Genomic DNA, 23,488 nt, shown 5'->3' on the forward strand with positions numbered 1-23,488 from the left:
AATTGTGTCTTTACCGCTTATGTAAGCTCTTGCGCTGGAGCTGAGGGCTGCAGCGCGATGGATGCTGCAGTAGCTCCCCCTGCTGATAACACGTGGGACACGACCGCTTCATAATTCACGTACTAGCAAGCAAAAGCCACCTGCAGCCAGGAAAATGGATTAAAAATTGCTATTTTACTACTTAAATTACCAGACCCATCTAAGACCAAATTATAACCTTTTGCCATCCTAGCTGGTTTCATGTAAAACGAGACATCCCGGGCCTCACTTTTAAGGGTGGAAGAGGGGAAATAAGTGTGTGAATTCAAGACCTTTTTACCACTACATTATTCTCCCAAGGCTGCCCACCCTTTGTGACCATTCACTTTTTCTTAACTGATGAAGTAAAACAAATTAAGCATTAAGCCCAACCAAATACCAATTCCTGTTAAGAAAATAAGATTTATAATCTTTATTGTTTACTTACATATAATAAATATAATACAGAACAAAACCATCACACCCATTGATTGTATTACACAGGCTGTTCATCAGAATACATTACATTTTCTTTTCATCAGCCCTTTTATAGGGTTTTGGTATTGGATATTAAGAATCAATTTATAAACCTATCAACACAAGAACAATCTTCCAATTTTCACCTTTATGCATTTCAAATATCCATATATATACTGATTTTGTTAAAAATATATAGGTACTGTTCAATATTTGCAATATAGGCCTTTAATTTCCATTCATTAGATCTCTTTTAACATAGACCATTTCAAAATAATAGCTTAAATCTGATTTTAATTAAAAATACTTTATTCTGTATTTCTCATTTAAGTGACACACCCCACCCAGAAAACAAACAGACAGGACAAAGACGCTCCAGGCAAAAGCCAATGTTTGCTTTTAAAAAACAAAGGGTAAAAGTTCTGGTCCTTGCTTCACCTTTACAATCCTGCAATAATGGAGCCAACAATTTGGTACAAAGAGGGAAGGAAGAAACCAGAAGTCAGAGTTTCTGAGGAGACATGCGTCTTCATTTCAGATTTACTACTGCCATCCTGCGGTTTTCTTGGCTTAAAATCACTGCATCAAGCCATAATTATATGTTTTTTTCTGCAAGAACATATTTACCATTAAATGCAATTAGATAAAAATGCTACATTTCTTTTTTATCAAAAATAGATCAAGGTTTAACACACTTTAAATTTGGGTATTTAAGTGCAAATTCAATACACATCAGCAATTCATGTTCTGGTCTCACTAAAGAAAATGGTTAAAAGATTATGCATAAAGATGTTTCATAGAGGATATATACCTGGAACTAGTGTGCTCTCAGAACATCTGAATTATCAGTAAATCATACGGACTTCACGCAAACACAAGTTTTCTTCAGTTTAAGAAGCCTCCGCTTGAAAAGTGTTATTCAGAAGTCACTGAAACTTAGTACAAAATGTAATGTCAAAAAGACCATACAAACTACTATTGGTTTTGTGCATCTTTTAACACACCCAAGCTTTAGACATTTCACAAATCAATCTGTATAAGCAACTAAGAAAAAGGTTCATCAGCTATTTTGTTTTACTAATACCCACTCCAAAAAGAACTTACACAGATTTTAAATCGTTACAAGGACCCTTCAGATGTACAATCCTGAAGTTGTATCGCATACTCAATACATTTCTCTAATTCCATTCAGGGAATGTCAACTTGAGCAACTGGCTAAGCTTTCACTATAGCTTTGTGTAAACAGCCCCTCATTATTTTCAATTAATAGAGCATCCATTTGTAACTGGACTGTATGTGGGACTTTTAACACTTAAAAAACCCCAAAAAACCCAAAACCAAAACATCACAAAAACTAAAACCCCCAAAATACAGAGAAGAAACTCCTTAGTATGTACACTCTCCAAACATAATTTTTCCCATTTTTTTAAAACAATCACAGGCCTTAATTTCAGCATTCATCTTCAACGTGAAATGATTAATTAAAACACCTATTTTCTGTATTAAATCAAGATCAACTAGAAATTTATGCAATACACCATTGCCTAAGCACCTCTTAGACGTAGTTGGGCTACATAAGAAATTACCCCTATGATTTTACAGCTAATCCCCCATACAATGCCCAATAAGATTATTTTCAATTAAGATTAAAAATTATTTCTCAAGTTCTAAAGTTTTTTTTTATTTCTTCAATAGGAAAGGGATACTGTTTGACTGGAAAGCCCCTGCTGTTCCCCTAGCTGGAGAAAAAAGGAGAGGCTAAAAATATTTTAGAAATTACTCATCCTGGTAGAGGAACTTGTTTAATTGGCATGCAAAAGGCCAGATTTAGGTAGGAGTATCACCTGTAACACAGACAAGGAAGAAAAGACTTGTGGGCTGGCAACAGCAGTAATATATTGAAGGATATCTCTAATGAAAGCAGAGTAATTTGCATATTATAAAATTAGTTCTATTCTAAATGGCTAATCCCTCTCAGCTTGATAAATGTGGTTTTCTGTTTGGTTTTGTTTGGTTTTTTTTAAACTATGGGAAAACTTCACAGATGTATGTGAACAGCTATAGAAAAATCCCTGAACTATTGTTTCTGAGGCCACTCCAGTATCCAGTCATATTTCTTCTGTGAAACATCTACAAGATTTGTGCACTTTCCCTAACAAAACAGTCAAAAGCTCATTAAAAAAAGAATGTTGGATACAACTTTAGATGCAGTTGAAGAACTCTGCACTTGCAGAACTAAAACAGCAGCTTTCTACAAAAATGCTCGGAGGAAAGCCTTTTATACTTTTTAAAAGAAAGAAGTGAAAACCAGATGAAATCCTGGATCCGTTCCACATCATGGTAGGCATTCCAGAAATAGTCTGGTTACCTTCTAATACCAAGATGTAATACTTTACCTCAGAGGAGAGAACACAGATAACTAAGCAGAGTCACATTTATATGTTAGATTTATGTTTTATATTAGATTTCTAACAATACAGAGAATTAGGGTAGTCAAAACACAATCACAGCAGCCTTTCCTAGAGAGGAAACGCCCTGTTGCATTCTTTGCAAAGTGAATGGAAATGGAAATGGAAATGTCAAATCAGAAATCATTAAGAGGAAGCTGATCTTCAAGGCTGATGGCTATGATCACATATTCTCAATATTGAGAAAGAATTCTCCCCAAGTATACAACTAAGTGGAGTGGTTAACATTTCTCATACTGCTGATTTTAAAGAAAAGTCAAGTAGCAAGACAAATTCACCTTCTAAATAATAAAGCTGCATGCTGGCTATAGGAAAGTATTTTTTGTGACCCGTTACAGTAGTACCTTTACCACTTTTACCAGCACTAAAATCCCTCAAATTTTTATTACTGAAGTCTTAAAGCAAACCACTCCAAATATATGCTGCAGACAGAAATACTGCAAAGACATAAACATCAACCTGACTGCGGAGTTTCTTTTCCATAAAGTTTTACTTCATTAATGCTGTCTATGACTCTCATGGGCTTTGGATCAAATCCCAGTCTAGCCAAAGCAACTTTACCGGAAAAACAAACAAAAATCCCCAAGGTGAACAGACTTTTTAGAAATTTAATGATATAAATTAATATAGTTAAGTTAGAAGATTTATACTAGTACTCTACCCCAGAATCAGATTATGTATTACTACAGCATTGCCTAACCCTGAAAGTTAATGTCACTGTCACGCCATAAGTGCGCCCTCCAAATCAGCAGTGTAACTATTAATTTATATGGCGCATGATACAATAAAGTAGAAAACCATACAAAAATAGTAGCATCAGCTTAGAATGGATGCTTGTCCAAAAAGTAACAAAGCGTTGGGCAGAGTGTATTTTATTGACACCTTTAAATGCTCTTAACATTCTCAACATGATTTACCTAGTAAGCCTAAGGAGGTTCAACATGAAATTACATGATATGAAATGTCTGAACAAAACCTGAAAATGTTTGTAATGATTTAAAAGCTGGAATTAGTTATCAGCTCTCACAATGCATGGTATCATCCGTATTTCCCTGAGAAATCATGCCCTGCAATAACCATGTAAAACAAAATACAGCATTAATGCAATCCTGGATTAGATAGAAAAAAAGAAAACAAAAACTCCAACAAAACCACATGCATAACAATTGTTTTTGAGCCAACACTTACATGCTACTGCAGTTACAACTTCAATTGCAGACACTATATATGACAGCCATAGCAGAAATGGTAATTGACTGAAAACTTAGGCCAAATAAAACTGGTTAAAAGTACCATGCTACAGTTAGCCATATAACTCAACACTGTGATAATTAACATTAGTTCCCGTTTCTTGATTTTTGAGTATGCTACTTCTGAACTTCATTTACAAACATACAAACACACTGCCTTACTGAGGCCTATTTTCATGTGTAATTTGAAAGTGTGTCCATAAACGCACCCTGTGTCTAAAATTTAACTGGATTTCCCCCTCCTCTGATAGCTTAGCTCAGTAACTTAATTCCCCTAAGTAGGGAAATCTCCCTTTTAGTAGGGAATAGGAATGATAACATTCAACACAAAGAGAGATGGAGCCAAGAATTACAAAAGAACCGTTTTACCATCTTATTTAAAGCAATCATAGTTGTGAATAGCAGTACCTAGGCATAATGAGTATTGTGGAAGAGCATGAGGATTACAACAGCTCACACCAAGAAAAGTAATTTGCAGGCTCTCTTATTTTTGCTAGTACGTTACAAGGAGGTATGCAACGCATATACCCGCATACCCCGTCAAGTATCACATGCAGCACCATGGTTTGTCATTCGAAGAATACCCCTGCTTAACACCATATTTCTGCAAAATACTTAAAATACTTTAGCATTTGCCACACCACAGTGAAATAACCAGGCAGTGCCTTAGTCTCCCCACTTCTGAATTCCAGGGTGCAGTCCACTCAAGTCCAACTCCACGACAAGCCAGACCAGTCACATATTACAGCCCCCACCATCTTACATAGATTTCCACAGGCAAAAAGCCAACAAGCAAGAGACAGTGCACACTAGGCAACAGAAACATCGGGCCCTCATTGTCTTCAGTCATATTTATGTGCCCCATACTTTGAAAGTAACGTTGAGTACTGATGTCAGTCCTTTCCTGAATTAGTATCACATCTACAGCAGCCCCTCTTAGCGAACACATTTTCAACATGACTGAAACCGAACACAAAGCCACCAGAAAAACTGAACTCCTTTTCTCCCCTTGTTCTGGAATGTAGTACACAGTACATCAAACTGTGCAAGACTCACCAAGGCCCTAGAAGCAAAGGCATGCTATGTGGCATTTGGCAAATTAACATCATTTCTTCCATATACAAAAACCCAAACAGCTCCAAAACCTCAATCACACACACAGAAGAAATTGTTGGTTGTCTCATTGGATTATAGGAATTAGTTCAACTGTGACAGAGCAACACATGTAGTATTCATTTGCCATTTTGCAGGCATGGGAAATCACTGTTACTTAAACATCTAATGACATTCAAAGAAATGCTTGAGATAAAAATTCATTATTTTTTTTAAAGTGTATGTGCTTCCTACAAGAAATAAGTCAGAATAAAGACATTCCCAAATTGAAACAGTAAGAGCAATTTATGCTAGCACACAGAGGTAAAGCATTTATGAGAGAGCTCCTTCACATTCCAGTTGTGTCATGAGGAAGAAAAACCCAGCATGTCTCCATTACGTCAGAGGTACCTGAGAATCAAAGCTAAATCTCTTGTGCATTTACCAAGCACCCATTAGAGCTAAGCAATTTACATTTCAAATTAGATGTTATATTTATAAAATATTATTGTACTAAAAATCACAAGATTTTATAGAAAACAAACTCATCACTCTATTAAATGCAGGAACAATGTTACATGGTATAGCTTCCGTAATTAAAACACATTTCTTGTAACTACAGGGCACCACTGTTTAAAAATCTTTTCAGGAAGGACAGTTTGCTGTTTCTTACTCTTTAAAGAACTATAACGTAATGCAGAAAGACTGCTCAAGCTACCTAGTATCATCAGATTAAAGTATTTAATATCTTTTAAAAGAAAAATAACATATTTTTGTTAAAGACAAAAACAGTGGGAAGACCCTAACTTTGAGTAACATCTTCAGCACTCCTGAGGTCAGAGACAGAACAATATTCTGTTAGTACTTATCTTGTTAACCTCTCAAACTGATGAGTAATGCAGGTTATCAGTAGCCACATACATGGGAGACTACGATCATCTTTCACTTTAAGCTGTGAACATAAGGACAAAAATGAATAGCAATTGCCCATTATTCATTACAGCTCCAATTCTATTAGTATGACCAAATTCAAAAGACAGTATTATTTTGCTAAAAATACTGTAATTGCCCATCCAAAAGCAAACTCAGTTTTCCCATGCTTAGACTGCTGATGCCACAAGTCCCAACTGATTCAAATGTGTAGTTAATCTCTGGTACTATATATTCAGTATGATGTCATTGAAACACATCATTCATTGAAAACAGATTTTTCAATCTGTCAAACTGTATTAGCTAATCAATTAGCTTTTTATTGTGAGTAGGTCTTTACTTCTTGGAAAAAAGTTGAAGCTAAGATCCTCTAATTTGTTGTAATTTAGAAGGAGAAACAATCCTTTAAAAAAAAAAAAAAGTAAAAACAAAAAAAAAACCCCACAGCAACTAAGAAAATTTCATTCACCAAAAATCCTTGAAAATTCTACCAAAGTCAAACGTAAAGTTAGTTCTACACCCTGCATCTTCAACCCCTCTGCTTGAGGGGTTTGGGAACCGAAATGTGAAGTTTCTCAAAATGCCTACATAAGCATAGTAATTGTTTGGTTTGGGCTTGTGTTTTTGTAGTGTTGTGCAGTTTTTTTAATTCCTATTTCAGGTATCCAAAGAAGGACTTACTATCTCATCTTAAAGAGATGCCTCGGATCACTGAAACTTGTAGTGTAGTCCAATATTAAAAACTGGAAGGAAAATTCTGCAAAATTTTGCAAAAAAAGGTGCAATATTTGACCAGAATAGCCCCCAGATTAATTTTTTTCTTCCTTCTCCACTTAGAGATTTTTACATTCAATTCTAGCTGCTGGCTAATCAATTCTTCTGAATGTATAGCTCAGCATGTTGCTTTCCAGCATTCCCTCTCATCTAGTCGTATCACCAAACACCAAAATTTCTTTTGGAAGGATCATTACTTATGTCAAAACATCAAAAGGCATCTGTAGTATGTCATCCTTCTGTATTTGTGTGGAAGGACAGTAGAAGTACCTTACATTATTAATAATCTTGTTATGTGGAAGAGAATACTGTTAGCTGAAAATCCATCCCACATTCATTGTAAAAAAAAAAAAAAATCCATCAAAACCCAAAATTAACTTTAATGTAAGTGTCTTACAAGCCAGAAGTTGGAAAATGGCACTGACTATGGGTTACAGAATCAGTCTGTTTAAAATGAATACTGATTTTGAGAATGTACACCCAAATGTACTGTAATTAACAATATTTTATCATTCACTAAAATTTTAAACATCCCAGATTGTTAGGTAACAAAAGATTTTTAAACAATGGCACCCATTGCTATTACAAGGCTTCTCAAAATGGTATAAGACAATATGTATGTGGTGTTCCAGGACCATACAAAGATCCTGCCTCAATAATTACAAGTATGTACTTAATAAATTATTTTTCTATTTTCTTCTATTAATATGCAAATAGTTTATACAACATAAAAAAGTTAATTTGTACCTACTACAGGTAACATACCTATTTAAGTTTTCATCTGAAAGCCTGTGAGACTTGACGACCTGCAAACTTATTTACATAACTCATTTGAAAGTATTTTTTAAAAATAATATTGTCCAGCATTTAACAAAATCGTGAGTTACAAAAAGAAAGAAATCACTTAACAGCATTTGTTTTCTTGATTTTGTCAAGTAACTTCACCAGCTCAGTGTTATAAGGCAGGGTGGTTGCTCAGATGGACTAAGACTCCCTATGGTGATAGGCATATAGCAAATTTGTTCATTTATAAAACCAGATGAAATCAAGAAAGAGGAAAAGTTTAGAGTTTCAAAAGAACTGAAACTTCTTATTTTTACTACAAATTCAGAATAGGCACATGATTCCTTAGGGACTTTTCCACAAGATTGTCTCTTCGCTGGGCATCATTCCATTGTTAAACTAAGAAGAAGAAAAAAAAAAAATTATCAGGGCTACATAATTAAGGATTACAAAAAAGAAATCAACACATGTATTTGTTCCCATCTTACCAATAAAGGAAATAACATGTGTGTCTTAAGCTTAAGACATCACAATTATTGTTTTGGTTATAATATTTTAAATTTCATTTAGATTTAAGCAACACTAGAAAATAAAAATATACTTCTCATCATGTAAATCTGCACGTGTTATTTGAAAACTAAAGCCCTGAAGCATAGGACTAAGAGTCCTCAACTATGTCTGTCCTCATGCTCCAAGACGGTATCAACAAAACATGTAATGCTCCTGTTGAGATATTTGCATAACCTCTTAGAGAAGGATATTTTGCAAACTCCCTACTTATTCTAGTCTCATTTCCCTATACTTATCATGAGAAATATTTTCCCTAATATTTAACACAATTTAACAACCTAATTCCTGTCAACCACAAACACAAGGACTCCTTTCCATTTTCTAGACCCACAATGATAAAGTCTGGTGATGTCCTCTAAAACTCCTTAAGCAGCCAATGTTCTTCATGAACTGCAACAGCCCAAATGAGACCTCAACAGCATTAAAAAGAGTGCAATAATTACTTCAGATCTCTTCCACCCACATCATCCACATGAAGAAGTTGTATGCCTCTTCGGGTTTATCAACTCATGTCCAGTTTCTGATGAATGTTGTTAGTGCTATTAAGTAAAAAACTACTTCACATTTCAAAACCATTGACCAAGAACTGTATCAAGGTGAGAATAATGCTTGGACACAAGTAACAGTCATTTTGAAGATACCCTTCAAAACTCCATCCATCAACACAGAACAAGATTAACTGCGTGCTCTGTAGAAATGTGTGCTTATGTAACACAACTGCCATCATGAAAACCAATTCTCTCCTTTCTCTGCAGTTTGAAGCTTATTAAGCATACCTTCTGTCTATGAACAGCAACTGTCTCCATCTTGTGAAACACTATGCATAGGAATGAGACTTTCACACTGCTCACTTTCTTCCGGCATTCTTAAAAGAAACAAAATTTATTTATTTAAATTTATACAGAAATATTAAAATGGTTGTTATGAAGCCAACATAAGTACTGAGTATGCTAGGTTTTTTGCAGCCATTAGAAGCACACAAAGACCCCTTAAATTCATAAAGTATACTCGAGTTTCCACAATTTTCACTGCATGCTCTGGGTACAGCAACTATCGTAGAAGCATTAAGGGGAAGAAAAAAAACCTGGCAGCCACTAGTTAAAACGTAAACAGAATTCACATCTTTCCATTTTCTGAGCATTAAGTAGGTTAATAAATGGATTAGCAACTACTACTATTAAGAAATTAGCACACTTGTATATAAAATTAGATGAAAATAAATACAGTATGAGCATTGTGACTTATAAAAGTGTATAGGTATCGAAAAGGCTAAAGAAGCAACAGGGTTATACTTTGTGACCACCCTACCTCTGAATTCGATGTTTTCTACAAATAAAGGCAAAAACTCTTCTGATTCCCACCATCACTGGATCCCAGTTGTTATAGTGACATAAAAGAGTTGCAATGAAAAAAGAAAAAAATACAGGTACTGCCCCTGCAAAAAATAGCCAAGAAAACTGCACCTGGAATTAAAACACAAACATCATTCATTCAATGGTTAAAAAAAAAATTTGGCATACTGTATATTTGGAAAAATCATTATTGTACGTTTGAGATGCCATTTCAGTTCTTTTAAATCAGGTGAAATATTACAAATATTTTTCTAAGTTATTTGGCACAATTTTTGTAGCCACTGCTAATCCTAATAAGTGAATAACCCTTCTTCACTCATCTGTTCTTTACAATGGAACATACTGTTTGCACTGTGATGTGGATGAAGACTGCTATTTCCAAGTAGTCTCACTTGTAGGATTTAGCTGTCCACTTGTAGGTTTTAGCTGTCTGACTGGTACCAATGAGAAAGTCCCCTAGACACTTAAAAAATTCTAAATAAGAGATCTCACCTGAAAGGTATGTGCACCTGTTTATTCACTATGTATACCACCACTGAACGGTAATTGCTGAAATCAACGCACATACACTATGCCACTGGAAATTTACAACAATTCTCTTTATTTAAAAAAAATGGCACGGTGCGTTATTTGCCTAATTTATACTAAGTTCTACTTGTATCATCTATACTACTACTTGCATCTATCTACTGCTACACTCAGAAGTGAACATCTGAGACTGGTGTAAAATTCTAGAAGGTTAGAGGGAAGTAAGGCACTGGGCCAGGCTGCCCAGAGCAGCTGTGGGTGCCCCATCCCTGGAAGGTTCAAGGCCAGGCTGGATGGGGCTTGGAGCAACCTGGGCTGGTGCAAAGTGTCCCTGCCCATGGCAAGGGGGGTTGGCAACAGATGTTCTCTAAGGTCCCTTCCAACCCAAACTCTTCCATGATTCTATGATTCTAGATGACGGTGGAGCCCAAAGCCCACCTGACGAAAAGCCCACCTGGCAAACAGCGCGGGCCCGGCAGCACAGCTCCACCTCACGGAGAAAATTTCCAAAGCTGAAGACTCTGGAAAAGCCAGGGACATTTTCGATACCTACCACTCACGTTCACTTTCAAAAATCTAATAACGGCAATTGCTAGAGCCTTATGTTATCCTTACTGATTTCTAATGGAAATTCATAAACACCCAAGTTACCAAAAGGAATATTTAAACAGTTGTTAAAAGTTTGGTTCTAATTTTTTAAGGTTCAGATTTATGTCATGTTACAGAATAATAAAAGACTCAGAAAGTTAGTAATTATACATATTGTATAATTACCATTCCATTTGACAGTCATATGAAGACTGCATATATTCATACTTCAATCTTTACATTATGAGCCATGCCAGTGCCATTCTTATGTAGGTTCCTTTTCAGAAAACTGAAATGTGGTGTAAAAAGACAAGGCTGGCCAGAAGCACAGACTGGAAAACCTGAAGTCTGCAGCTTAGATTTCCATCAGCCTAACTTGGACACCTGAGACTTCGGTGAGCACAGGGCTTGGCTTAGGATATTTTGATGTTTGTATGACAGACACATACTTGCACAAATACACTTGTACACCCTCAAAAGTCTACATGAATTTGCCTTTAATTAGGGTCACTCATTTGTGCTTCTAATACTAGCAATTTCTTGATCTTTTCTTTCTGTTTTTTCGAGTTAAGAGACAAAGGATTTACCTCCAACAGCAAGAGAAGATACAGTAGGAAATTTACTCTGTTGTCAAAGACAAGTCTTAATGCCCCCCCAATGACCTCATGCTGAACAGTTCAGTATCAGGAAATGATAAGAGTTTACACACCCTCAAACATACAAGAAGCATCCACAAGCTAAAAGCACCAGGTAAGAAAATAGAAACTTGGCCAGGAAGTACGTAACAGCCAGGGGAAGAAGGAAGAACAACAGTAACATAGGATACATATATGAATCAGAAAAGGAACAAAAAAACCCCCCAAAAAGATAATTAACCCCAACCCCTCCCCCAGTAAGAGGCATCACCTGCTGACCAGCTACCTAAAGCCAGTCAGGCCCTGTATTTGGAAGACAAAGCAGCCTTTTCAGTCAGTCAGTGAAAAACAATAAGGAACAGAAGGTATCACAAACTCCAGAAAGAACCAAGTGGTGGCAAATGAAAAGGACAGTGGGTGAAAAGGAAGAGCTATGAAGATTCAGATCATGAAAGATGTTGCCAGAACATAAACTGAGACAATACACAGGAAGGTGAAGATGTAAGACAAGAAATAGGCAAAGGGCAAATATGAGGTGTACAGGGCTTTTTTGTTTGTTTATAAATACCAAATACATACAAATAGGTTAAATTCTAACAGTGATAAAACTATAAAAATGAGTTAAAAATGTAACTCGCCCTTGTGTTACCAACACCAACAGAAAGTCATCCAACAGAGCCTTAAAGATGTTTCTGCTGTTTCAGATGTGTTGATATTGCATGAGTACATGAAGAATTAATTAGTTTTAAAAGATCTGAGCTCTGTGTTTACTCATATTGAATAGCCTAGAGCTTAAGTTGTTCACTGAGAATTAAAAAAGCATATTCCATTTTTCACTGTATTCCAGAAAAAAGTTTAGATGAACCACTTCAGAAGGCAACCTAAGTTTTTCATATATTGATACATGTAACTATACATAAACACAAACACAACCCTAAAAATGTATTTTATATATACATGTGTGCATCCAAATATGTATTAATGCACACATATATATACAAAGTTCTTACTTTTTACTACAAGCATTATCTCATATATAAACCTAACTCCACCTCACTGAAGTGAATTTTGAGTGAAGGAATCTACAGATTTTTTTCCCTTGTTTCCTGAACAGCTATCACTAGTTATTTACTTTCCTATTACAATTTATGTCCCAAGTGTATATTTCAGATATTTTAACAGCGACACAAATACAGTTATTTTACCAGCAAATGCTTTATGACTATTGGAATTACTGCAAGATTCTGCTGTATTTCCATGTTTGAATATTCAGCTACTACTCATATTAAAAACATACTATATCTCACATGTTCATTACATAAGTGTTCAGGTCTGACTCTGCTTTAATTTTATAATTTTACTGTTTTTATTTTTAGTTTATTTTTTTAATTTATTTTCTAAAATCCACAATGACATTATGTAAAAGTGAAATACAAGTTTTTGGGGATGCCCATTTTTACACACTTGACAGAAAATTTCAGAAGTCAAAAGGTTCTCATTAGAATTTACACTTTGCTTGTGAAAATATCGAGTAGTAAAGCTTCCTTATGGCAGGAAACATTCTAAGTACAAGACTTTACTAATTCCTTGTACATAAGTCGGTGTTGTACAAACAAGTACAAGCCTCAAAACTCAAATGTAATGACTGAAAACTAGTCATAAATTGAACCAACACAGATAACGCACAAACCCCACTTGCTTCAGGGAAGCCACGACTTGGAGAATGCTCAATTTAAACTATGCTCCAGGCATAGCCAGAATTTTTCTTTTCTCATACTTTCGCACTCCTATTACACAGAGATTACAAACTAAGCATAGCTGTATTTGCTACAAGACTCAAAAGAACATCAAAGCAGTGTAAGTGAGCAGCAGCTGGTGGTGCAAGACCACCAGCGTATTGAAAAATTCAGGAGCAGTACTGTATAGTTAGTTCTAAGCTCGGTCAGTTTTGCCCATTTTTGATACCATTTCCAGCTGAACTGTTACATGACTAAACTGCTTCCTAACTCACAAAGATTTATCATCTCAGTAAAGAACTTCTTGTATTTCAGCAACAGACTTTATTTAGGCCAAGGTGCTCAAATACTGACTAATTCACTATTTTCAACCCAGAGAACACATTACCTGGTACATAATTTAACTCCCTCCTTTCTAAAAAAACTCCTGCAGCCTCTACATACCACATGACTATATGCACATTTAACATCACCAAAATACAGGTAACACCAATGGTCAAAGCACACACAAACATGTGATGGGAAATGCTTACAATTTAGCCAAGTGCCAAATACACCTGTATCTACACAGAGAGGTGTCAAAAGGCATAGCCATAATGGACTATGTGGGGATGCCCTGCCAAAAAAGAAGGGCATTATCACTGTAAGAAGAATTAAGTTTGCTTTAATAACAGATGCATTATAGCATCAGGTTGAAAGCTATTTCAAAGAGCTGAACAGGTGGCTTAACTTGCAAATTAACATTTTAGCAGTAGGGATTACTTAAATCCAAAATCAAGAGCAGAAACAAGGGATCCTGCTTTCAGGAAACAGAAAGAGTTACATGACCTCTATTTAATGGGGAAAAAACAAACAAAAAACCCCCCCAAAAGTGCAACAAAACAAAACCCCAATAATTGCATGCTTGCAATTTACGCTAAATAATCATTATTCATGTGAAATTAAGAATTTTATATTCCTTGCAGCTGATTAAATATTAAATTCAAATATTCAATGTTAAATTTCATACATAATTAAATACTTAAAACTAAGAATTCTGCCCCACCAGCATGAAAAGTATCTATACACCTTGAAAAGTAATATAAACTAACTTCATATAGATTATATTTTAAACTTTATTACCAGATTCTTTTCTTTCTTTACATGCAAGGTTTTTCCACAGCTATTACCTCAAGACCAGTAAGACTAAAGTAACTTAAAGGAGGACAGTTAATTGGAACCCTAATGTCCACATAAATCTAATAATGTGCAATTAAGCCTTGTGGCTGCTACATTCCTTTGTAGTAAACCTGCAGGTTTTTGGTTCTGTCACTGAGTGTTTTCAGTATAGGCAGTCTATAACAATTCTATAATTGTAAAGGTATTAATTTAAGGTGTGCTGTACTTGCAGTTGTTCTTTAATTCTGAGAAGTGCCTGTTCAAGATAAAGCATATGGCCAGGTGTTGCTGATGACTTTGGGTACTTTCATACAAGCTGCATCTTTATCAAATATATAATATGCAAGTGCACACCTGCAATTGCCAAATTACTGTAACTCTCACTATCAAGATAATATTAATTACAACACAGTTCAAAAAATATTAACAAGCAACAGAAATAAAATACTATTCATTGTATACATCATTAAAGATAACATTGCCATTTAATTCAAAGAAATTCTGTTAATAATGCTCAAAACTTAGTGATACGTTACCTTTTGCATGCACATGTCAGCTATTATGGACAGAGGTATTGTAAGGCTTAGCGCAAGTGTGCCTATCAGTGATGAGGTAAGAAAGCAGCCCCTAAAAGATAATTAAAAATAGTATCAATAACTATAGTCAATAACAATAAAAAGATGTCTTATTTAAAAGACAACTAAATATATCAAACTGCAGAAGATATTTGATCAAGCTTAACTGTTAGCCATTGTTTAAATCATCAAAATTTGAGATACCCACAGTCCATGATAAATCTGTAAAACTGCACAGAAATCTTAAGACTATTGATGTCTTCTGGAATGAGGTTTAATTCCCATACAAACCTTCTGACATGATGGAAAATTCACTACTTCACATGTAGTGACTTCACCTATAAAAATCTGCAGTTTGTTTCCATTTTGAAATACTTGAATACCAGCTTATAGCAATTAAAAGTGGTTTGCCTCAGTCTGGTTAATTAAAAAAGAAAGGTTACTGATGTCTAGAAATCCTACCCAAAAAGCAAAATATTTTTTACACATAGACAAATTCTTAAATTAACAGACTGTGCTTTTTGAATCTCACTCTAAAATGCACCCTTGAAATCATTCTTCAGAGTCTCAATAAGACTTCTTTGCATTCTACAAGTGGTCTCATCATATTTCCTAAGCAGAAACAAAGTTGTTAGACTTCTCTACATCAGTCGCAAAAAGCCATTACAATTTATTTAAATGACAGAACAACACTACATGCATACAAAGCAGTACTCAAAAAGCCACAGAAAACTGATCCTTTTTCCCAAATTCTTTGCAAGTCATATTTAATTTGCAAATTACTCATTTACTGAATGAAGTTCTATTATAATAGTAGTAAAAAAAAAACCAAACCCAAAACACAAAACTTGACATATACATAGGACAGACCTAAAAGAACAAGTGAGCTCTTCAGATCTTAGGCATTTCAATATAAACCTAAGGCTCTATAAATAAAACATTACTAGCCTGAACCATTTTGATGCCAAGTGAAGAGCAAAACACCCTATATAAAACACTGCAATTCCCATTTTACGATCAATCAAGTCAAAAGTTACCAAGCATAGTGTAGGTAAATACTCCTCTATGAAGTAGACTATTCTACCATATGAAGAAAATAAATACAAAGCAGTATCTACTCAATTCAAATCAGTAATATCCCCTACTGAGTTACCCTCGTATTTTAAAGGCATCCAGAATTTATTAAGATAAAGGCAATTTTCATCCTTGGCAAGTACCAAGAACAGTACCAGCAATGGTTTTTTTGGGGAACTGCGATCATTTCCACACAGAACTGATTTTAAAGAAGGAAAAATCTTGTAGTTGCAATTTTTATTAGAATTCTGAACTTTGTTTTTTTACCTACTCGATCTTTATTCTGTAAAAATTAAACAGATGCAGCATCACTGAAATAATATTCATGAAATCTGATTCACTGAAGAAAATGCTATTTTAGTTCACCTCACATAAGCTTGTTAACAGCTTTTAAACACAAAGATTTGAACACACATTTGGAAAACATTTTCTGGAACATGACTTCATGCAGGTATTTCTCTAATTAAACTAGAAGAGCATTCCCAAACTAAGCCATTAGGTCCTCCCATAAGACTGACTTTCAGCCAAGCAAAACCAACAGTTCACATATTTGTAATCCCTTTGCATTGCTCTGTGTCTTTAAAACACAGAAAAATGTACAGAGATGAGAAAGGAACAAAAAGGAAACAAAGCATTTTACATACTCTGCATTTTCGCGAACTTCCTCCCAATATTCTAAGTCCCCTTCTATAGCATAAGAGAATACTTCTGTACCTCTGCACTGCCTGCTTCTGAATTAAGAACCAACCTGGCCACCAGAACACCATTAAGTGAAAAAACAGTACAGAATCAAATAAAAACTTATCAGCAAGTTAAAAAAAAAAAAAAAATATTTAATTAAGAATCACATCTATACTATATTATTTAGTTGGCAGTATATTGTTGGTTAAATGGTATTATTTACTTCCCGAGGAAATGTAGGGGACCATACTAGTTATACACTGGACAGGTAAAAGAATGATGTCAGCACAAACTCTGAAAATAGTCCTACTCCAAAATTCTAGGGGAAAGGAACCTGAAATAAAAATAGCTCTTTAATTGACTGAATTATCATTCAGAGTAATTATACAAAGAGTATGTGTATAAAAAAGTTTGTGCACACCCACGTACTTAACCCGATGCTAGTACTTGATTTTGGGACAAGAGCCAAGTTTGGGGATTTTGTTTTTTGTTTGGTTGGGGGTTTTTTTTTGGCCTATTTGTTTCTTACTTTGCCTATGTTGAAATTGCATTTACCAACTGATACTGTAGTTTAATCTTACAGGATGGCATTAACATCACAAAAATATTCCATAACAAATTAAATTACAAAGGAACACATGCTGCAATGCATTTATAACTAGGACCGGTATGAGTTTGCCAATAAACAAAAAACATCATGATTAAATTTCCTAAATAACTTTTAAACTTGATCTGAAAACTAATCACACACAAAAAAAGTTTTCATAGAACTCCACCTAGCTCATTTGCTGTAGTATTATTGCAGAATTTAGGATCCTAGATTACCGATGCCTTGTTTCCTCCTGTGAGGTCTTCCAGTCTTTCTACCACAGAGTGGGGAGCCTGAATGCCAAGGGTTTGCAGGAAAAGCTGGCAAAAGCTGGCAAACTGCCACACCTATTCCAAATGTACCACTGAAACTGGCATCGTTCAGAGCAACTGTATGGCATTAGATGCATGTCTCTCTTTGGAAACTCTTCCTCAGTGTTTCCAAAATAAAATAGGAGGTTTTAACTTGTAGAATTTTCTGTTACACTCCTATTTTAACCTAATGCTGGCCCAGAATTCTCTCAAGCTGAGAACCCTGACTTACTAGCAGTTCTCTTAGAACACTGTTCTAACAGCCACACAAAGGTTTAAGTCTGCTACAGCTTTTGAGCTGTTGTCTAGAAGTCCTGTGTTCAATCCTCTGTTGCTGATTTATCCAGACTCTCCTATAATTAAGTCACTAAACAAAAGCAGGCTAATTTGCCGACTGCCATATCTTCATGATTAATGCATTCTATTGAGATTTACCTCATTAAGTCTTTGAGGATTTAAACAAAGATGTTATATGGAATACCAGAATCTGACTCATATATATCCAACATACACAAGGCCTTGGAAACACAAGAACTGTTAAAACTGAAATTCATGCTCTCCTATTACTACTGCAACTCTGTACCACAAAGTGTTTTCATCTCAAAATGTTAGTTCTAGAATGAGCTAAGCACGCAGCACCTTAATAAATACTGTGAGACCACATCACCTGCTTTTTAAAGTTAGCTGTTGCTCTTAAATGGGACATTGTGACACGTTATATGATATCCTCTTAACTCAAATTGCACATAGGTATAGGGAAAAAAAAAAAGGAAAAAAAAAAAGAAAAAGGAAAAACCCCCTACCTTGACAGTTCAACATCTGAACATTTGAGAACACAGGTAAGACAGTTTATGTAAAGTATGTAGTACATACCACAGCCAGAGGAACTCTGACAGAACTGTTCCAATAAGGCCATTAATGACAATGCACATCCATATCAGTTTATTGGGAAACTCAAATGCTTCAAACCCGGTATAGTGAAGCAGGAAAAACCCTGGCCACAGCAGCAACAGATTAAACAGCCCTACAAAACCTGTATATAAAAACAGTTTTAAGTAAATCACAATAAATACCCTTCAAGATAACTAAAATCTCAGCTAAAGTCTGCTACTTTCAACATGCATACATAAAAGCAACAACAAAGCAGTATTTTAAATATTTCAAAGGAAAGGAATGTAAGAAACTACCTGAAATTCACAAACAACAATTATATCAGGTATTTACCAGTTTGAAATTGGTGGGGGAAAAAAAAAAAGAAAAGAAAAAAATTTCCACTGAGTCACAGGGCTATCTGCATTCCTACAGGTAGTGTTATCTTTCATTGTTAAGATTGCCGACAAGAAACAATTCACACAATCAGTCTCTAAAGTACCCATAACCATGGGAACAATAGGCTTTCTCCTTGGCTTTTCTGAGCCCCTTTACCACTCATATACAGTTCAGTGTCTGAAAGCAAACAATTCAAATCACACACTGAATTAAAACTTTCAATGGAGTTATTTTTAGTCTTACCAAAGAACATTGGTATGTCAAGTTTATCTTCTCTATCTACTTTCCTTTTTATCATTACTATGTACACAGCATACAGCATTGCTCCTACAAGAGACCAAAGGGAACCTGCAAAGATGAAAAAATCCACTCACTTAAAGACATACTAAACATGTTACACTAGGATGAACCTTTCTCAGCATACACCTATTATGAAACTGTCAGAGATAAATTGTTTATTACAGAATCCACTACTATAGAAAAAGCATGGAAAAATGCAGAAAGCTCAAAAATGTAAATACTTTCCCAATTAAGTTATATCCATAGGTGAAAAAAAAAAAATAATCATACTGTCCAGTTTCTGAAGTTGCAACTAAAAAGCCAGATTATGAAATGATACACAAGTAAGAAATATATAGCTTCCTATATGACCTGCTGAGTGTTGTCAAAAGATGGTACTCATCACTGCATATTCTAGGATTAAAAAAAAAATAAGTAAATACCTATTGTATCTTTTCCAGAAGATTTCTCAGATCCAGAAAGGTTAACAAGTACCACACCACCAATGCTAGCAAAAAAGAAGAGATGCAAAACGCTACTTAATCTTTTTTTACAAAGACAGAACAAAAAGGGGGAGAAAAATAAAAATACAGTTCTATCTTTAGGTATTTTTAGTTAATCTAAACCTACCTCTGAAAAAGTCAAAAGGAATTATCTATTGCTAAGGCCTCATCTTAAGCTAAAAAAACCCCAACCAATCAACCCCACTTAACTTCCCTGAACAACGCACCAGGCATTAATGAAACAGGCTGACAACACTGAATGTCAAGCCTCTTCCTTATTCCCCATCTACACAAAAATAAAGAAACAAAAGGAAAACATATTTCCAACAGAAACCTCATTAATCTAATTTCCTACAGGAACATGAGATTTGGTAGTTGTTCATGATACGAAGTATTTTAAAAGACTTAATTCACTTGTTCAATTTATTGTGAAAATAGGATTTTTTAATAACTGTATCATATACTGTCACAGATACTATAGGTATAATAGGTAAAGTTGTTCTCTCATTGTGTCAGGGAGTTTTTGACGAAATGTTCCATCCCATTATCTTACCTTAAAATAACAGCTAGTAATTTCGACAGGGTAAACCTATCTCCACTGTTACTGGGAAAGACTGCAGCTAAGATTAAAGTAAAAAGCCCTGCAATAGAAATTAAGAGTTTACACAATCAAGTTTTGCTACTCGTTTGTTCAGAAAACTGCACAGACATTTTCTTCTTTACATTACACATACTTGTTCTAACTACTTGATCTTAGCACCCCTAATTTTAATCGGAGCTATTGCGAAACTAACACCTTGTGATGTGAATCCTCAGATGAGCAAATACATGCTCAACTGACAAAGGCTAGCCATACTAACAAAATAAACTGTAATAATCCTGAAAAAGTCAGTGAAAAAAATCACGTAACCGTGCCTTTAAAATTTTTACAAAACAGTAAGTTACTCCTCAAAACATGGGACTGTCACAGAATTTAAATACTTCAAAGCTTAGTTAGAGCCTTGCATAAAACCTCTAAAGCAAGTGATATTCATACTATCTAGGTGGTTTAAGTTCTTTACCCTAAAAACTTTTTTTTTAAAAAAAACCAATAATTAGCAAGAAGACTTTACTCTGAATTGAATCTATTTTGATAAAAATTTATATGATCCTTCCTTCAACCCTATTACACTCCCAATACATCCCTTCAGTACACAGACATAACTGCAGAAGTACACACACACAAACTTGAAAAGCAAAAAGCAGGGGAATGATGAAGATAGCCTAAATCCCTGCAATTACATCATAAAATTTTAAAATGCACATATTCAATGGCTTTAAGCCTTACTATTCCCCCAAAACCACAAGTATATCAATTACACAGTCCACTGCAACCAAAAAAGATTTTTGTTATAAACACCCTTAAAATGCACATCTGGTTGTATAAATAAAACTTACCCGAGGTTGATGACAAGATATTAACTATAGCAACTTGAGTATCTGACAGAGCTTCTTGGTAAGAGAAATTTGCCAAGAACCACTGGGGGAAAAGAAAAATATTTTTGTCATTATATGGATAGCAACAACAGAGTTTAAGTTTCTCAGTGCAATAAAACCCTACTTAAAAGAAAAAAACACAAACCAAAACAACTATTGATCACAAAAAAAAAAAAAAAAATCAGAACAAGACTTCTACCTCAAATGATTTCTAACTTACATTAAAGTGGCAGGTACATTAAAAGACAGGCAAAATTAGAACTGGCCCAAAACAACCACATGCAACTACACTGAATGCATTTAATACATGTTTAATAATGAAATAACATACTTCAGAACTTTAATTAAATAATTAAAATGACATTATAACAGCTATTCCATAGTAACTAAGAGTACTTATAAATTGTTTTGCAACTGCTTCAAGATGATAACTAGACAAGGGCCACAAAGTAATTTCAGAGATGCATGGGGCATTAGTCAGCCTAATGCATTTGATTTTTTTTTAGGAGTACTTAAACCTGGCACACGTATCCACCTTCAAAAACAAGCATCACATACATTCAGTACCTCAAAAATATTTTGGAAGGATTCATGTCTGTTAATTCCTCCACAAAGGAATAAAATGGCAAGCATTTTATCATCTCTTGATTGATATCTCATTAATAAGATCTCAGATATATCCTCGGGGAAGTTACCACTTTTTAAAGTCTTAGGTGGAAATATTTATATGGCCCAGGGAGAAATAGATATACATGCCAGTAGTATCAGCATCCATGAATAGCATAACAAGGACATGAGGACACTAGCCTAGAAAATCTGCATGTGTATATATACAGAAATATACCCAGACACACAAAATTGTAAATTATTTTTTAAAAAGCAACTTCATCCATCCAAAATCACTAGTGAGCAGCTTATTATTCTCTTGCTGCTGTGCGCACATTCTTTATGTATACACACAGAAAAGTACATCACCATTTTCTGTTCCATGCATCAACTGACTAATAATATTATTATTGTTGTTGTTTTAAATGTTTGAAGAGCACTACTTGAGGAAAAGCAGTGGTGGGTCCACATTACATATAAGCTATTCAGCAGTACCAGTGAAGCTACTTCTGGAAAATCTATTACTGATCTGCTCTCTACATTTTTAGTGTCTCTCAAAAATCATGCCACCATCATCTCCCTCTCCCTCTAGAACTGAGGCATCATGCAGAAACATCAGCAACCAACAGATTCATAAGTAAATCTCGCAGCCCTCAATGGAGCTGAACGACAATTAATATCTTCTCTTCATACTACTGGAGGGCACAATGTGCCAGAGTGAGGCATGAGATGGTATTCTTTCTGTGATGGCCCAAGAAGTAGTCACAGTGACATTTACCCATTTCGTGCAGTCTCACTGCAGCCATCAACAGCCTGTATACATTTTTCAGTACCAAATGTACCCAACACTGGACAACATGGCACAAAAGCACAGCATATCTTACAACTGACCTTACAGTTAACTACACACTGAGGACCTCTTTTTATTAACCTCCCTTTAAGAAGATGCACCTTCATGTCCAGCACATGACGAAAGTTTTACTTTTTACAGTATATTTGTAAAATGAGGCATAAAGAATACAAGACATCTCAATACTGTTTCACCATGACTATACAAGTTTTAATTGCATCTATACTTAAGTTTTCTGAAAGAATGGGGCACATACCACAAAGCAAAAGAAAAAGCTAATTTTTGCTACTTGAGTTGCAGTGAGTTTTCCTACAGTTTTTAATATTGATTCCTGCTCCTTAACCGTTGGATATGACATGCGAGACAACTTTGCTTCTAACGCATGGCTGGATGGGAGTTGTCGAATCTCCATAATATTACTGAACCTTACACGAGGCTTTTTGGGAGCTTAAGAAGAGAAGAAAAGAGAAAAAAAAAAGAAAAAAAAAGCTGCATATTATTATTAAACTTTTCAAGTCAACACAATATGCAAATAAAACTATGTCTTCCCAATACAGGATTGATTACAGCACTTCACAAATGACAGGTTTTTATTGAAATAGAAGACATGCCATTATTTTTATAAACTAGTATTTTGCTATTTGATAGGCCACTAATAAGAAAAATACAATTACTGTTTTCAATCAGTCCATTTGAAAACCCACAAAAACCTCACTGAAAAGCACCATCCCTCTTCCCTGTCAAAAAAATCCACACAAGGTAACACACCAAATTTTTAGGTAGGACTTATTCTGTATTGATGAATATTACAGATAAGATTTTCTTTCATTTTTTAATAGTCAAAACAGCCAAAAACTGCACACAATTATACCTAACTACAAGGACAGTGTTTCACTCAGAGGATGACAGTGTCCAA

The 23,488-nt window shown here is 34.9% G+C and overlaps 1 protein-coding gene across 5 annotated transcripts in view; it reads right to left on the bottom strand.

The window, feature by feature from the left end:
* Positions 1-436: 436 nt before the first annotated feature.
* SLC35F5 (solute carrier family 35 member F5) overlaps positions 437-23,488 on the bottom strand; it is a 39,332-nt gene continuing 16,280 nt past the window's right edge. For all 5 annotated transcript variants that reach the window (XM_037397170.1, XM_037397173.1, XM_037397169.1 and 2 more), the window contains 10 exons: positions 22,829-23,019; positions 21,078-21,159; positions 20,194-20,281; positions 19,581-19,645; positions 19,102-19,206; positions 18,463-18,622; positions 14,896-14,986; positions 9,671-9,825; positions 9,139-9,227; positions 437-8,191 (listed from right to left, as the gene is read on the bottom strand). In XM_037397170.1, the coding sequence (XP_037253067.1) occupies positions 9,146-9,227; positions 9,671-9,825; positions 14,896-14,986; positions 18,463-18,622; positions 19,102-19,206; positions 19,581-19,645; positions 20,194-20,281; positions 21,078-21,159; positions 22,829-23,019 (1,019 nt within the window). In that variant the 3' untranslated portion in view covers positions 437-8,191; positions 9,139-9,145. The remainder of the gene's footprint in view (positions 8,192-9,138; positions 9,228-9,670; positions 9,826-14,895; positions 14,987-18,462; positions 18,623-19,101; positions 19,207-19,580; positions 19,646-20,193; positions 20,282-21,077; positions 21,160-22,828; positions 23,020-23,488) is intronic.

Source organism: Falco rusticolus, chromosome 8 (genome assembly GCF_015220075.1).
Source record: "Falco rusticolus isolate bFalRus1 chromosome 8, bFalRus1.pri, whole genome shotgun sequence".
Lineage (NCBI taxonomy): Eukaryota > Metazoa > Chordata > Aves > Falconiformes > Falconidae > Falco > Falco rusticolus.